This window comes from Myripristis murdjan, chromosome 12, assembly GCF_902150065.1.
Source record: "Myripristis murdjan chromosome 12, fMyrMur1.1, whole genome shotgun sequence".
NCBI classification, from domain to species: Eukaryota; Metazoa; Chordata; class Actinopteri; order Holocentriformes; family Holocentridae; genus Myripristis; species Myripristis murdjan.
The window spans coordinates 21,658,466-21,675,384 of record NC_043991.1 but is presented as its reverse complement, the minus strand read 5'-3'; the positions used below and the strand labels follow the sequence as shown (position 1 = coordinate 21,675,384).

General features: G+C 42.2%; 1 protein-coding gene across 4 annotated transcripts in view; it reads right to left on the bottom strand.

Annotated features, from left to right (window-relative positions):
* Nucleotides 1-460: 460 nt before the first annotated feature.
* Nucleotides 461-16,919, bottom strand: part of dnm1a (dynamin 1a) — a 61,794-nt gene continuing 45,335 nt past the window's right edge. For 2 of the 4 annotated variants that reach the window (XM_030064604.1, XM_030064606.1), the window contains 7 exons: nucleotides 10,386-10,495; nucleotides 9,777-9,888; nucleotides 9,340-9,354; nucleotides 8,219-8,386; nucleotides 7,401-7,642; nucleotides 6,279-6,482; nucleotides 461-1,301 (listed from right to left, as the gene is read on the bottom strand). In XM_030064604.1, coding sequence (XP_029920464.1) covers nucleotides 1,283-1,301; nucleotides 6,279-6,482; nucleotides 7,401-7,642; nucleotides 8,219-8,386; nucleotides 9,340-9,354; nucleotides 9,777-9,888; nucleotides 10,386-10,495 — 870 coding nt within the window. In that variant the 3' untranslated portion in view covers nucleotides 461-1,282. The other 2 variants (XM_030064605.1, XM_030064607.1) reach the window with 2 other exon arrangements.

The following is a 16,919-nucleotide window of genomic DNA, read 5'->3' as shown; positions in this document are numbered from 1 at the left end:
GTATGCTGCGTATGTAAACACTTGTAGAGGATAATTAAATCATATCAGACTTTAACTTTGTTATAAAGCTAAATGTTATATCTTATAAAGTGGCATCTTGCTTCAGGAGTCATGATCTACAGAAAAAGTGCTCTTAATTTAAATGCATAAAAATGTTACATAACAGATCTGGCAGTTATTTTGGACTGGTTCATTATTACCAATTAATTTCATATTGATGGGGCAAGGACAAATCCTAACTGCAATACACACAGCCACATCTGTACATAGGCTACAATTACCTTTTTAGCCTGATTATACATTTCTTACTGTTGATTAGTCATTATCTTACTGTGTTGGATGATGATGTACATACTTTCTCAAATTAACACTCAGAAGTTCAGGCTATTCAGGTGGGTGTTGAGTTCCATGTTAATGTATGCTACCATGTAAGGGGGGAAACAAGCAAAGACAAGCTCGGTTCAGTACACTGAAATGTTTAATGTGTTGATAAAGCACAGCGGCCCTGCAGGATAAAGTCATTAATCCATTCACAGCAGTTTGAATAAGATGCAGGACTCGGGTTCTGCAGCAGGACAGAGTTCACACATTCACACCGTCCCTCCCCCCATCTCTCCTCTACACACACAGTCAGAGGGACGAGAAAACAAAAGAAAAAAAAAATCTGCCCCCCCGTCTACAAACAGCCTGTCAACTCCCACATACATCACTTTATTCCTTTTTTTGCACATTTTTTTTTTAAATATATCCTGTCCTTATACTCATCATGTACTCATAATAATTTAATATTCAGTAGTTTCATACATTGCAGACTAAATTCTCTAGACAGTGGAAGTACAAGTCCCATAAGATGCACCACACATATACATAACACGTTAAAGATATGTCCATAATAAACTATTTACTCTTAAATAATAATTATAATATGCTTTGCTGTGTTTGTGTTGCAGTCATGGATTACTAAGATTCAAAAGGGTCACTGAAGTGTAGCAGGTATCAGGTGGATTTTTGAAATGGGGAAGAATGACAAATGGAGGTACAGATAAGGGTGATGTTGCTATGTCTGGTGGTACTTGGTATTTTTTGGGTAATGTTACCATCAACAGGTGTCATATTAGCACATACCACACTGATAAGTGACAACAGTTAGATGACAGAAATGGGTCCAATAAGGGAGGTCAACTCACAGCCTCTCAGACACAGCAGGGAAGTGGATGGAGCATGTCAGTGTTCAGGTGTGTTTTTATGCATAGACAATCATTGTTTGGGGTTGTTGGTGGTCTCACTCACCCCCGTGACCACTGAGAGAGGAAAAAAGAAAGGGGAAAAAAAGAAAAGGAAGAGATGACATCATAAATCATGACAAAAATGTCATTGTTCCTGTGTCCATATGTATATAAGACATTTTATGCATCAACCCTTCTACATTAAGTAATATAACTACGTAGAAACACTAATATTTCAGACGATATTTTTAAATATCTTCCCTGTCACAGCCTCAGCACCTTACATGAGGAGCCTTCTTCCAAATCTCTGAATAAAGAAAGGGTGCGACTCCCCCCTCCTCTCAAACGAAATCGTTTATCCTGTTTCTTTTGTGATTGGTGGGCAAGTGGCTGCCAATCGGCCATCCAAGAAGGATACATATTGCACTTCCTATTTAGATCCCGCCTCACTAAAGTAATGCAGCTTCATTAATGAGGAAGTAGGTTGAAAAGGAGAGGAGGTGGTGGTGGGAAAAGGACCATCAGAAGCACCTCTTTCAGCCACAAATCTGATTTGGGGAAACGTTTTTCTTTGTGACACCACTGCTCTGGTATTGCATAGGTCCTGTGGAAGCACAGACAACAGCATGTCTTATTGTTTTCATGTCGGGAAATTGTGTGAAAGACGTTTATACAGCTGAGTGTGTGGGATTTAACAGCTAGCTGGACAGTTTTGCGTGCCGTTCAGATACAGGTGGACGAGACGGTAAGCAGTTACACAACAGACAGTTCAATTCATGAGCGGCAGTGAGGCCTTCTGGCCGCTACAGCAGGGCCAGAGATCCAGAAGTTTTCACAGGTGATCACGGCTCCTTCCATCCTACTGCAAGGAGAGAGAGGAAGAAAAGGAGGATGGAGAGACACTGGCTGTCTGTCCATCCAGGTACGTGAGAGAGAGGAGAGCGTCTTGTAGGCGTCTTCTCATTCTGTTCCCCTGCTTTTCGTCTACGCTCTCCTCCCTCACGGAGCGTTGGTGAGGTGACTGAGTGAATGATAGAGGGGCAGTCTGTTTCATGGGCTGGTGTGGCCAGTGACGGGATGATGTTTGAAAGAGAGGAGGTCATAGGAAGACAGTTATGGGAAATGTGAGGGTGGGGTCTTCTACGACTCGAATGGCGGCAGGGGGCTCTCGGGGCGGGAGGGCCCGCCCTTGTTTGGCCGGCTGTTCCATAAGAAAAGAAGAAATAGAGAGGGAATGAAGCAAGAGATTATGTGGGATGTGAACAAGTGAGAGATTAATGAGAGAAACCCCAAAATCATAAAGGTGAGGAGACATCAGTTTGAATTAATCATATCTATACATATCTTGGAATAGCTGGTTAAAAACTGTTTAATAAATACCATAATGTATTGAACTTCTAACTTAAATATTGAGCTGTGTACAGGCTTTTCTCTTTGGATGTTTAGTTTTTTAGTGCAAAGGCTGCCCCCCTCCCCATGCTGGGCGAGATAAAGACTGATTGTGTGTAAAAGTGTGTCCTCGCCTGTGATTTTGGGCGCAACCACTGATCATGATCCTGATATGATCAAGAATAACAAAAAAAAAAAAAAAAAAAAAAAAAAACACACAGAGAGTTTTTGAAGATGCAGTTGTCTCATCCTGTCCAGTCCAGCTTGGACAATGCAATGCATCACCTCCGTTAAGAGGTTTAATCAATATAAAAGGGAAATCAACATGAAGAAAATTAAAAAAAAAAAAAAAAAAAACACTAGACATTTAAAAAAAAAAAAAAAAATCACAAAATGTTAATGAGATCAAACAACTAAATTAGCAGCCAGGAATACCGAGTGGAAATGAAATATAAGACCTCAGCAAGTATTACATGACCCTTTTATTCATGCTAAATATGCATAACCACCCTGCCACCCCCCCCCCTTTTAAAGTTTAAAAGTAAGCACTTACATTTTGTGTGTTTGAGCATGTGCACGTGCATGTGTATGTATGACGAGATTGTGTGTGTGTATGCATGCTTGTGTATGTGCATACACACACACACACACATTTGTGGTCTATTTGCTCTACAGAGTTCAAGTAATTTATATTCTGAGGGTACAGTGTCTGTACTTCAGTCATGCATGTGTGTGTGTGAGTGTTTTGCGCTTTTTGCATATGTGTGTGTGTGTGTGTGTGTGTGTGTGAGGGTGCGGCCAAGAGGGAGAGAGAGAGGGAGAGAGAGAAAGGGAGGGATATGTGGCCTCTAGTTGGGGAGCAGTAGTAGGAGCAGGAGAAGGGAGCCAACTCAGGTCTGGTGTGGTACAGAACGGTAGGTAGGTGGCGCTGTTGTCCATGGCCTCTCATCCAGAGGTGGGTGGGTGGGTGGGACTTGGGAGGGAGGGAAGGACTCAGAGCTCTAGTGGGTTGGAGAAGGTGGGGGTCTCCGACTGCCAAGGACAACACACACACACACATAGAGAGAGAGGATGGGGAAAGGTTAGGGTTAGTGTTGTTGACGAGGGTTGCATTCTTAGTCACGGCTATGCTTAGTCTGCATAGACACACACCAGCTGTTTAGACTGTTTATGCATCATTATTTAGGGGCACCCATGTATTGACACATGGGTAAATTCATGCACATGTGCACGCCCACAAAAAATACGTACACTGACATCGACAAACCTCTTACACCATGAGACAACACATGGAAGAAACCCGGTGCGAAACACAGCCGACATCACAGAGATATATTTCTTAAGACTCAGTTAACATGACCACAATGCAAGTAATGTGGCGGGTGCAGTCGGGGCCAAATGAGGGCGGCGTTGCTCCATTTCCACCTGCCAGGTTGCTCTGATGACACCATGCAGCATGTTTATACAGCTGACTTTATGGATCTGTGTCAATGTAGCTCCTATCAGGAATCCCATGGTGTTAAAATGGAAGGTGGCTTTGCTAAAAACCTGGCAGCAATAGAATTTAAGAAGAAATACTTAGTCCAGAAATTTCGGATCAAATGAAGTGATCACTTTATAGCATTGAGCCCCATTGACTACCATGTATTATACCATTTAGCAAGTGCTCCGCACTACCCCTAATGTCCAAACAACTGTACTGCACTCTTTTTTTTTTTTTTGTCTCCCAGCAGTCAAATGCCATGGGTTGGCTTTCTCTCTCTATAGGCATTGGTATGTCTTAGTTGCTGTGCATTCCACATGGATGTGTAAATGGATTATTTCCAACTGAGTCAACTGATTATTGAAGCTTCGAGACATTAGAATCCACCATATGTTAGAAGGAGGGACATGTATTGGGTAAAACCAACACTTTCACCAGCAGTCCACAGAGACATGTACTATTAATATGAAGGACGACACCAGACACTCAAATATAAAGTTAGGGATGGGTGAGATGTCATGGCATAGACATACAACACTGACACAAAACCCACAACAACCTTTGAGCTTTGCAATTTGAAAATTTGGATCTGAATTGCAGTCTGTCCACCCTGTGGCTGCTGTCATGTGTGTGTGTGTGTGTGTGTGTGTGTGTGTGTGTGTCTGCATGTGTATACAGCTGTGTGTTTATAATCCCTTTCTTTGAAATTTCTTTCACAACATAATTTCCCACCTTGACACGCTGATAGCCCTTCAATAAACAAGCATAAACCTACAGCTACTGCAAAGGGCCTTGATCGAAATCAGCTCACACAGTGATGCAAACACACAGCCTCTGAACCGGGTGTGTGTTTGCCCATGCAGTGCTCTGTTAAGGCAGTGCTCTGAGAAAAGAAAAAAGAAACGTGAGAGGGAGGAATAGACATGCGGTGAGCGGATGCCGTCTAAGAGGAAGAGAAGGAAGAAAAAGTGGTGATGACGATGGTGAGTAGTACCAAACGTACCAGAAACGTTAATCCTCATTGGTCAGTGATAGTGATTCTGTAACAGGAACCATAGTCATACGCAGGGATAGGGGTGTGGTGAGGAAGAGAGAGGGATGAAGAGCAGGAGGAGGAGGAGGAGAAGAGGAAAGGAGTGCAAACAAACAGATAGGTTACAGTGCAGGAAGCGACCGACGTCACGAGTGCTCAGCTCTCACTCAGGACCAAATCACAACGCAGGAAACTGCTGGGAGGCCAAAACGGGATGCACAAGTTGATAATGTCCAATTCATATATCAGATGTGATTTCAGAAATTTTGGAGGCTGTCTTTGAGCGAGAGCCTTGCCCGGCGACGTGTGTCTCCCACAGTAAAAAAGGCAAGCTGCTGCCCTGATCACCACTGGACACTGAATTGGTCCACATAAAAACTTTAGCTAGCTCACAATCACAGGCACACACAAAGCAAACATTATTGGTGCAAAGGCAGATAAATGGAGAACAGAAAGGTGGAGTACTGTAGAGAAACACTTTGCTTCTTGAGTCTCCTCTGGATGTGTACTGACTTTAAAAAAAAAAAAAAAAAAAAGGTTTGAGGGACGAGGACAGTGACGAGTCCACTGATGTGTGAAAGCGTTGCGTTTGTGATGCTGGAAAGTGTGCTGAAAGTTAGTGGTGGTGGCAGAAAGTGAAAGAGGGTGCAACTCTGATGGTTTACTGACTTATGACACATTCACTGATCTTAAAAATCTAAGTAACAGCTGACGAGCACAGACAGTTTGCATACCCAAACACCTTGGTTCTAATTAACAATGAAAGACTTTGCTTTTTTCTATTCCCTGTCAGAAAACACATCTATCGACGACATCTGTTGCTCATAACAGTTTACCATTATCTACCCATCGCTCTATTTTGGGATTTCTATCAATCTATTCATCTATTTATCTACCCTCTATCACAAGAAGAGCTCCTCACATTTATTTACCTCCTTCATCCCCTCATCCAGGTGTCTTCACATCCCCCTTAGCAACAGAGAGCATTCACACTTCAGCTTGGACGGCTCATGCCCATGTCTATTTCTGTTTAGTTTGTTTCTGATAAACTTTTGATCGTTAACATCCCTGTGAAACCTGCTGGGCTGTACACGGGTGCCAAGAGGATCTGTTTTGAAGTAGAAGGGCCTTCTGTCTTTTATCTTACCTCGGCACACTTGGAGGTGCGCGGTTAGGCCTGGAGGGCACGGTGGGTGGGGGCCCACTGTAAGGGTCGGGGGACGACCCCGGGCGAGAGGGGACTGGAGGTCCCCCAGCTGGAGGAGGCCCAGGTGGCGGCCCACGAGAGCCTGGGCGGGCCGGGGGCCCCGGTGGGGCCCTGCGGTTTGGAGTTGGACTGGTAGCAGGAGACCTGGAGGACAAGTCAAGTTTATTTATACAGCCCTTCATCACCAAAAACACATTTCAAAGGCTTTTACATAGAATAAGCCCAAGTAGACTGATCAACCATCAATCACAAAACAAAATGTTACAGCACAGTACAGTCCATTACATTTCATTATATTATGTCATTTAGCAGATGTCCATAGCAACATAAAGTAAAAACATTTTCTCATATGTATTCTCACTATATCATCAGTCAAAACATCAGCAGATAAATAAACAGCATTCATGTTTTTTTTTTTGTTTTTTTTTAAGTTTACAGCACATACCCATATATTTATTACTTGTGTGTGTATTGTGCATTTTAACCAGTTCTTGTGATTGTAAGTATATTTTATCCAACTTGTGTAGCCAAAGCAAACTAGGTCAGTTCAATTCAATTCAGTTCAGGTCAGTTCAGTAAAACGATAAATAATAATAAAATAATAAAACCAGTGACTTCCCAAACTCATCAGGTACACTACCACACAGAAGGTCACTCATTAGAATCATCATAACGCACTTGTTTGCCCCCACATTTCTACTTCCCTGTTGTTGCTCCTTTCTTCTTCTACAATACAAAGTCACTTGGATTTGGGGTTTAGCTACTCTTTATTTATCTCCTCTTAGCCTCATTTATCTACTGTCAGTTCCTCTTGCACAACAGTTTCCACATCACAAAATCAATCCATCATCCCCTCAACCACCATAATTCGTTCACTGATCCATTCATCTGTCCATCTGTTCCCCTATTCATCAAGCCATCCAACAATGACCGCTCCATTAGTCAATAAATCTTCACGCCAACCTTTCATTCTCTGTCCATCTCTCACTTCACCTGTTCTTGTCAGTATCCTTTAACTACTATTTCTCTGTCCATCCATCCCTTCTTCCTCGTGGTCCTTACCTTCCTCCAGAGCCGCCACGCTGCACCTGCAGCCAGGAGTCATCCACAGGCGGCGGCATGGAAGTGCTTATGGTGGACGTGCTGATGTCACCGATGATGCCGAGCGCCTCTCGCAGGGCGTAGTACATCCGCAGCATCTCATCGCGGTGCTGAGCCTGCTCCTGCGACTCCTCCATCAGCGAGTTCTGGTCACCGCAGGAGTACAGCTGGGCCAGCAGCTCCGCATTGATGAAGTCCTTCGTCTGCAGAGGGACACAGAACGACTCATGGGTGAAAATTACAAATCATCCCAATCAGAAAAATATTTTTTTAAAATAAATTTGAAATGAATTTTAGTTTTTAATACCTAAAAGTTTGTCTATTGTTTGCTTTTGTCTCCGAACTGATCACTTATGCTAAATATGAAATGGTAAATATCCTGACTAGAAATGGATGTGAAAAGAGAAAATCCTTGCAGTAGCTTTTAGATAAAATGTTGTCAAAGTAGGTTTTTCTGGTGCATCAGTTTCAATGAAGACATTTCAAATGAATGAAAAAGGGAAATCCTCACTCATGAAAAAATAAATATAAAATCATGGATATAATGGATATTCATGATGGATCATGGATATATTTCACACAGTTCAATTACACTGTGAAACAAAACAAATACAAAAAACAAAACAAAACAAACAAACAAAAAAAACAGAATGCTCTTTACTGAAAAATGGGCAGAGGACAGACTTGCAACACATGGTCAAGTTCATCTACTGTTGGGTTTCATGAGCAGACATCCAACGTGTTTAATATTTAATGTTCAAGACCCACTGAGGACTCACATTGTTGATCATGAGATGCATGATGGTCTTCGGCATCAGGTCGCGGACGGTCTTATTGACGATGGCCATGTAGGAGTCGACCAGGTTACGAATGGTCTCTACCTGCCGCTCCAGCTGCGGGTCCATGCTGTGTGTGAAGTCTGAACCATTCTCATCTCCGCCATCACCCTGGGGACAGGGATGGGGGACAGGCAGAGGATACAGGAGGAGAGGGGGACAGAATTGACAAAGGTAGACGCCGCAGGGCAGGAGAGAGAGTTTGAGAGAGACGTTTGACTTGAATGAGTAAAAGCTGGAGAAAAGGAGCTCATCAAAGAAGATCAAAGTGAGACAGCACAGAACAGAGAGGGAAGGACAACTCATACAAGAAAAGTCAAAGTCAAAAGTTAAAAGGTCTTTTGATGTCAATGCCTTATCAGCACACCTACTGAAAAAAGGCAAATTACGGTAGGATTGCTGATTTTATGTAGAACATAGTCTCTCATCGGTTATACAGCACTGACTCATTTAACCCTTTGAAACCTCGATGGATGTCAGATTTCTTGTATTTAAATGCTTGTGAAAGGCATCTGAACACAGAAAAAAAGAAAAATAATGGAAAAATTATCCAAAAAAGAAAAATTCCTAACAAACTACGGTTATATTTATTATCATATTGTATTTAAAATTCTGTTACAGGCTAATTTTCAGGGTTTTTTTTTTCAATTTTGGTTGCTTAATTTCATATCTTTTCCTTTTTTTTTTTCTAATTTCCTAGTCATTTCCTTGCAACCTTCTACTAATTTCTTGCAAAGTTTTTGATCATTTCTCGCAAAGTCGCTTACTGCCTCTTTCCCAGAAATCAAGCCAATTTGCTGAGGTTTCAAAGGTTTAATTGCTGGTCTAGTTATTATGCTGAATGAGTATTACTGGCAGCCAGTAACGCAGGATGAGGGAAGAACTACATGAATCATCATCAAAGCTAATCAGGGTCAAATTTGATAGCCAGCACAAAAATATTATATCATTCAAATTAGGATTTACTCATTATCATAGTCATTATTGTTTATGGCTGAAGTGGCCCTTAGAAGGCACAAAGATGATGAGGAGAAATGATGGACACCAAGAGCAAAATAACATACCTTCCCTTCCTTCTCCTAGAAGATCCAAAAGCGACAGATGACATCAGACATTGTGAGAGGATAGAAATTATGAGAAAGACATAGAAACAGAAAAAAGACCATTTTTACAAGACAATGACTGACAATTGAAGGACAAAACATACAAAAGATTATTAATTTTATACGTGACAGTTAAGGATGTGTAAGAATGTGTTGAAGTATGTTTTAAACATTTCTGAAGATCATGTTACTAACACCGTTATGTGTTCTTATGTTTATGGTCTGAAAATATTAATTTCACTATCCACACCTTTTGAGTCTAATCATGCCTCTGGCAAAAGTATAATTCATTTATAATGTTTGTGTTTCCCACATTTGGCTTTTATATTTGCTGTTTCTGGTTACAAACAGAAAAAAAAAAAAACACAATCTAGTGTGTTGCTGTGCGTGTGTCCCACCGTCACTCGTTCAGGATAAACTCCAGCCCTGAGGAAAGAGGCCTTCCATCCATCAACATCCTCCTGAGTCTCACAGGCCAGCTCCAGCTGACGGTAATCTTTATACACATTCCTGTGGACAAAAAAAAAAAAAAAAAAAAAAAAAATACACTCAGCACAAAACAAGTCTGCTAAACAAGGCACTTCATGTTCTTTCTCAGATTTTCATATATTATTCTGTTTCCACCCAAGCTTTGTCATCTAAATGATCTAAATCATGTGTAAGCTAAAAAAAAAATTCCATTCCCTATTGGCAGATCACCACGGGACATTTAGAGTCATTTTCACAGGGGAATTTCAGATAGAAATGAATCATGAAATGTTCAGATGAGTTACAGTAAAGCAGCTCATGACACTGAAACTGCAGACAGGTCGTTTTTTTTAAGTCTCAGGAGAAACACAAATTTATTGAGTGATTACTTCTAAGAGTCTGTCCCTCCAAACCTGTATGGACACATGTCCTATATGTGTGTGTGTGTGTGTGTGTGTGTGTGTGTGTGAATGCATGCATTCCTATGCACGTTTAATGTGAGTGTGTGTGTTTCTGTGAATGTGTGTAAAGTGCGTAACCTTTGTTCAGTGTTGAAGAGGGCAAAGATATGCTTGCTGGACATGAAGCCTTTCTCCACATCCCTCAGCTTCAGGTTATCCACCTGCAGCATGTACTTCTTCTCCTTCTCCTGCAGGTGGCAAGAGCGAGGCACATTGGTAATTCATGAGAGAGAGAGAGAGAGAAAGAGTGAGAGAGACTGGCTAGATGAAAGAGCCAGGCAGACAGACAGACACAATGGAAGGACAGACAGCTACACTAACATTTAATGACACTGTGAATATTCTGGACCAAATTAGTTTGACGTTTCGAAGGCTGCAGCGATGAACTAATTGTGGAATGACGTGGTTGCTGCTTTGCGCATTGACATTCTCACTACTTACAGTTTAACAGTACACAGTGTGAACTTTCAGAAGCAAGAAAACGAGAATGAGAGGAAGAGTGGGGCTTCAATAAAAAAAAAAAAAAAAAAAAGCACTTGAGGGAAAATCAGAGAAAGGCAGTGAGAACCGGAGAGACGAATGGGAAAGTTGTGCAGTTCTCTAGTCTGTGGTTTTGATTACAGTTGTGCAGACCAAAAGAGAGGGGAGAGCAACAAATGAGAAACACACACACACAAAGACAGGGAGAGAGAGAGAGAGAGAGAGAGAGAGAGAGGAACCACGTTCCAATGCAGAAATCTCTTGTACTTGTAAATCTGCACACAGCATATGACATCCAGACATGCAGCTATTTACGAATCAGGGAACCCACTGCACAGAGAGCTGAGAGGCTCAAAGCTAGGCAGCAAGGCTTTACGATACACATGCCAGCACACACTCTTTCTCTCTCTCTCTCTCTCTCTCTCTCTCACACACACACACATACACATTCTGTGGTCACAGTCCTCAAAGCTCACTGTTTCTGCAGGATTTTCCACCCCGCATGCATTTGCACATGTGTGTGTGTACAGTGCGGGTGAAAACTTTACTCGGTGCAATATTTGACAGTTAAATTAGCATTATAAAAAGCAAAATCACAACGTGCACTGGTTGAGTTAGGTTCTATAAACAAATAGATATGCACACACACACACACACACACTGACGCACACACATGCACACAGAAATAGATACACTCCCCTTTGCAAACAGCACCTTTCAGCCTAGTCTCTAACTAACCTTAAAACCATCTGGCTAAGTAACCGCGAGCCTGCCCTGCCCAACCCAGTGTGTGTGTGTGTGTGTGTCTGAATGTGTGTGTGTGTTTGCATGTGTGTGTGTGTGTGTGTGTGTGTGTGTGTGTGTGCGTGCGCGCGCGAGTGTATGTGTGTGTTAGAGTGGGGGGGCTGTGAGACCAAACTCCTTCATCAAAGGATTTACGACCTGTGCAGCCAAATGGTCATATCCCCTAAATGCATGTAAAAACACACACACACACACACTCTCACACACACACACACATATTTGGTAGTGCCGGCACACCCAGGTGTCCACTATACAAAAGACTAAACAAGCAGTTGCCCCAGACTGCTGAGTGCTGACTTCATCATTTATAGTGGTGGTGAGGGCAAAGAAGTCCCCGTCGTCTCTCTCTCTGATTCTCCCACTCCGTCTTTGTCTCTTTTTCTCCACATTCTCTCTCTCTCTCTCTCTCTCTCTCTCTCTCTGGGAGTGAGCAGCCTTCGACTGATTCATACATTTTCCTATTCTGTGGCCAGTAAATCAAGTCAAGAAGGCGGGGAGAGAAGGGGGGGTTGCACATGATGGGAAAGTAAGAGTCAAAGAGAGAGAAATAAAGCAAAGAAAAATGAAATGAGACAGCAACAGCAGCGCGGATGCAGCCGGATTAGGGCTGATGTTGGGGTGTGAAGAGGAGGAGCAACGTCGAGTGAACAGCATTCATGTTGCCGTCCATTTTTGCGAATATCTTAAGCACAGTGTTGAAAATCCAGTGAGAGGAAATGTGAGTCGCTGTGCATTTCCGTCAACCACATTATGCAAATTATTTTTAAAAAAGCGAATAAGATAGGTTTCATGACGTCAGTGCTCTGACAAGCTGCCGTGTTTGTTGTCATTATTATGGAATGGAAACGCGTGCCAAAAGTCTCTGCTGTGACATTGTTTCTTCAAATAAACTGTTTCCATCAGCCTTTGCCACATCTTCTCCTTTTTCACCTCAACCACGCATCTAGACGTTTTGATGAAATTGACTTTTTGCAAAAATTCCAGTGTTTCCATTCAGGTTTTCTAATGGACATCAGAGGATGTGAGGAGAGCCTCCAGAGCAGCAGTGGGAAACGGGCCTAAAAGTAAAATTCAAATTTGAATGTTATGCAGACTCTCTAAGATCCCGTCCTTTCTGCCTTCCAAAGAACCTGGAAATTGTCATTCATGCATTCATCACGTCCCGTGGAGACCGCTGTGACTCTACTCTTGTTTAACAAGCGCAACGTCTCCAGACTTCAGCTCATTCAAAATGCCGCAGCCAGACTCCGCACTAATTCTAATGAAAAACTGCACATAACCCCAGCTTCAGCTTCATTACACCGCTTGTGTGTTTTGGAGTCGATTTTAACATTTTGATGATCAGTTTCAAGGTCCGTACGGGTCTGTCTCCTGAGTATATTAATGAATTTTTAATCTCATTCAAGTCGATCTGTAGCCTGAGATCCTCCGGTAAGTCCCTTCTAAAGATTCCAGGGTCTAGACTGAAAACTGGAGCGACGGGGCCTTCGCTCCCAGGGCCCCATCGCTCTGGAATGACCACATCTCCATCCTCTTTTACACCTCTATTGAAAGCGCACTATTTAAAATGTGCTTTTACTATTTTTATGTTCTATTTATGTATTGTAGTCTTTTATTTTGCTGTTGTGATGCACTTTGTAACTGTGTTTGGAAAGGTGCTGCACAAATAAAGTTTATTATCATTATAAATTTACCCAAAAGACAGAATCACATTGCCTTGAGTCCCTGCAGTGAGTGCAGGCTCGCCAGCCAAACTCATCAAAAATTTTCACACCCCTTTCACTGACCCCCATACACCTTCGCTGTCAGCTGATCAGCAGTGTACGAGCATTGGTTGCTCTTACACTGCTGCCTCTACCTGCCTCCTGCCTCTCTCAATTCAATTCAATTCAGTTCAATTCAATTCAATTCAATTCAATTCAATTCAATTCAGTTCAATTCAGTTCAATTCAGTTCAATTCAATTCAGTTCAATCCAATTCAATTCAGTTCAGTTCAGTTCAATTCAGTTAATTCAGTTCAATTCAATTCAATTCAATCCAATCCAATCCAATCCAATTCAATTCAATTCAATTCAATTCAGTTCAGTTCAGTTCAATTCAATTCAATTCAATTCAATTCAATTCAATTCAATTCAATTCCATTCACTTTGCTGCTTCACTGGCATTTGCATTACATAGCCATCTAAAAAGCATCAGAACGGATCATAAAAGACAACAGTGATCAATAAATAATCGATCACAAGTGATAAATATTCAAGTTTTGCATGAGTGTGTGTGTGTCTAAGCGTGTGTGTAGCTGTGTGTGTTCTGTATGGATTTAGGTTGCTTCATATTTTGATCCAAATGCTTCAGAAAGGTTATCTGAAAATATTCTCTTCATCCATATTCCATCTCACACTTGCCATAGGATGTATGCGTGCACATACCTGGGTGTGTGTGTGCGAGTGTGTATGTTTGATTGTGTGTGTGAGTGTGTGCATGCATATAGGTGTGTAGGTGTGTTGAGTGTTTCCCCATATGCTCTCATAAAAGCAGTGCAGTCAGCCAGCTTTCCAGCAGCACCAGGCAAACACACAGATTCTGGATGTCAAGCACGCACACACACACACACACACACACACACACACACACACACACACACACACACACACACACACACGCAAATACACAGACATAAACACATGTTATGAACATGGCGATAAAGACACAATATATACACACACACACTTTATTTGACCTTAGTTCGCAGTGTTGCCAAGTCATCTCAATTTTCCTAAATGAAAGCTTAGTTAATCAGCTTCCAAAAGACACACACGCGCGCGCGCACACACACACACACACACACAGCAGTGCACTTGGTAGTTAACCTGTACTATTTGGACCACAGTGTGAGCAGAGAACTTTCCATGGTTTTGTTTTTCTAGTGAGTAATAGCAGGCTCATTATGAAAGCCAGAGGAAGTTCCTATTGGATTCATAAAGATTCCTCACAACGTTCACTCTGCAACAAGTCCAAACATGTCTCACACACACACACACACACACACACACACACACACACACACATTCATACAAACATACACACACATAGTGCACATGGACGCGAAAGAAGATATAAGACTATGCAAAACCAATTTAAAAATATGGCCAGATACACACACACACACACACACACACACACACACACACACACACACACACACACACACACACTGAAGGGTCTTACACAAACCGTATCCTATTAACACCCTGAAACAAATCTGAGTAGTCCGGCGGGTGAGACCAAAAAGATCGCTGTTTACGGCAACCATGTTGTTTTAAGAGCTGGATGTCTTGGTGTGGTGTGTGTGTGTGTGTGTGTGTGTGTGTGTATGTGTGTGTCTGTGTGTGTGTGTGTGCTGATGGAGTCCGAAAAGTCCTGGTGACTTGGGCCATGCATCAAAGGGCTGCGGAGAAGCCGCACGGCATCTGGGAGCAATAACGCTGCTTCTAACCCTTCATTACCACAAAGACTGGGCCCTGGGTGGCAGCCAATGGCAATTTTCACAACCCTCCTCCTCACCTCCCTCCCTTCTTTCTTTTTTCCTCCTTCATTCTTCTACCGTTCCCCTATTGAGCTCTGTCTTTCTTTAAGGTTTCTCGGTTGAGGGAGAGGGAGAGTTAGAGAGAGAGCAATTCCATAAGTCTTACACGAGCGGGACAGGGGGCAGAGAGGTAAAAAAAAAAAAAAAATGAGACTCTCACTGGGTTTGAGGCACTTGTGGAGTAACACACACACTTTTAAAAGCGCTCTAACTGCAAGGCTGAGCTCTTCAGCGTCTGCGCGCCACAAAAGCAGAGACGTGGAGCAGCCCCGCAGATTCGAGGGTCTCCACATTAGACGAGTCAAGTCCAATTATGTGAAATCCATTCACAAACAGTTTTGCACACAAAGGTTTGTTATAAAGTGCTTTACAGAAGAAAAGATAGTTGAGGAAAAAAAAAGAGAGAGTGTTCCCAGACTTTGCCAGCAGACAAATAAAGCCTTCTATGTTGAACTCTGAAAATGAATCAAATATTAATAGGCCTACGTCACATCAAAAAACCTGGCTAATGTGGCCTAACTCATGTTTGGTCTGCCAGTAACACAATGCCTTGGAGAAACAGCAGACATAGCATTTAAGGACACTTCATTTGATTTTATGGCTTTTGGACTTCAAGTGAGCACGCACGCTGCCAAAATATAAAACAGGAACACTGAACATTTTAACAGAGAGAATTACAATTGGGAACAGCTAAATTGGAGCTATTCTGGGAAAGTGTAAAGTGTAAAAACACACAATTGCTCAGTGCATGACTCAGCGAGCTCAGCAGCTGTAGAATATTGTCCATAAGAAATAACTTTATGCTTCAAACCATGTATTTCATAAGAGATCTCACTGAGAGACGTTTGCCCGCTTGTTTCTTGTGCACATAAACTTTGGACATATTTTCATGAATAAATATCCTCTAAAGTTCACAAGGAGAATAAATGTATTCAGATTGTTTTGTGTGTTTGATTTTTGTTTCAGGCAAATTCTGTTGTTGTTTGGGTGCTTGTTTGGGGTTTCTAATTTTTTTTTTTTTTTTTTTTAATTCCCGCCAAAATTCCTCCGACCAAACTTAGCAGACCAAACCAAGTCAACTCCCCTCAGCGAGTGACAGCCTTTTGTGCTCTGCTTAGCTCTTCCTGTGAGCACAAACAAAAATAAACCTCTTCACGAAAAGGAAACGCGCTCGCCACACAACAATGACACTTTCAGACAGAATACAGGCTGGCAGCTCGGTGATACTTTCCTGTTTAGCGGCTAATTGCTAAGCGGTTAATTATTTGTGCAGCGCTCACCTCAGTGGAAGGTCATTATAACAGCCTCTGGGCTCGACGGGACATGTGATCAATCACTGGTGACCACCAAGGAGTGGGGAGGGGGGAGGACACACACAAACACACACACACACACACACACACACACACACACACACACACACAGAAAACAAACCCACCACTAACCACATAAACAAGTTTAAAAATGCCCACACGTCTACTTAGTCTTATCTGCAAACAGCCAAATGTTCTGCTCAAGTGTGGTAAAGTTTGTGTGTGTGCGTATGTATATATGTGTGTGTGTGTGTGCGTGTGTGGGATAAATCTCAGTTGTGACACTCATCTGTGCAATAATAGCTACATGGTGGCATGAAATCCGTGGAATATATAAATTTTCCTGCACAAAAAAGTCCCATGTGAAAACCCACAGCCCACATGCTTTCAGTAGAAATGCTGGTTTTATGAACACATGAAATGTCCCATCT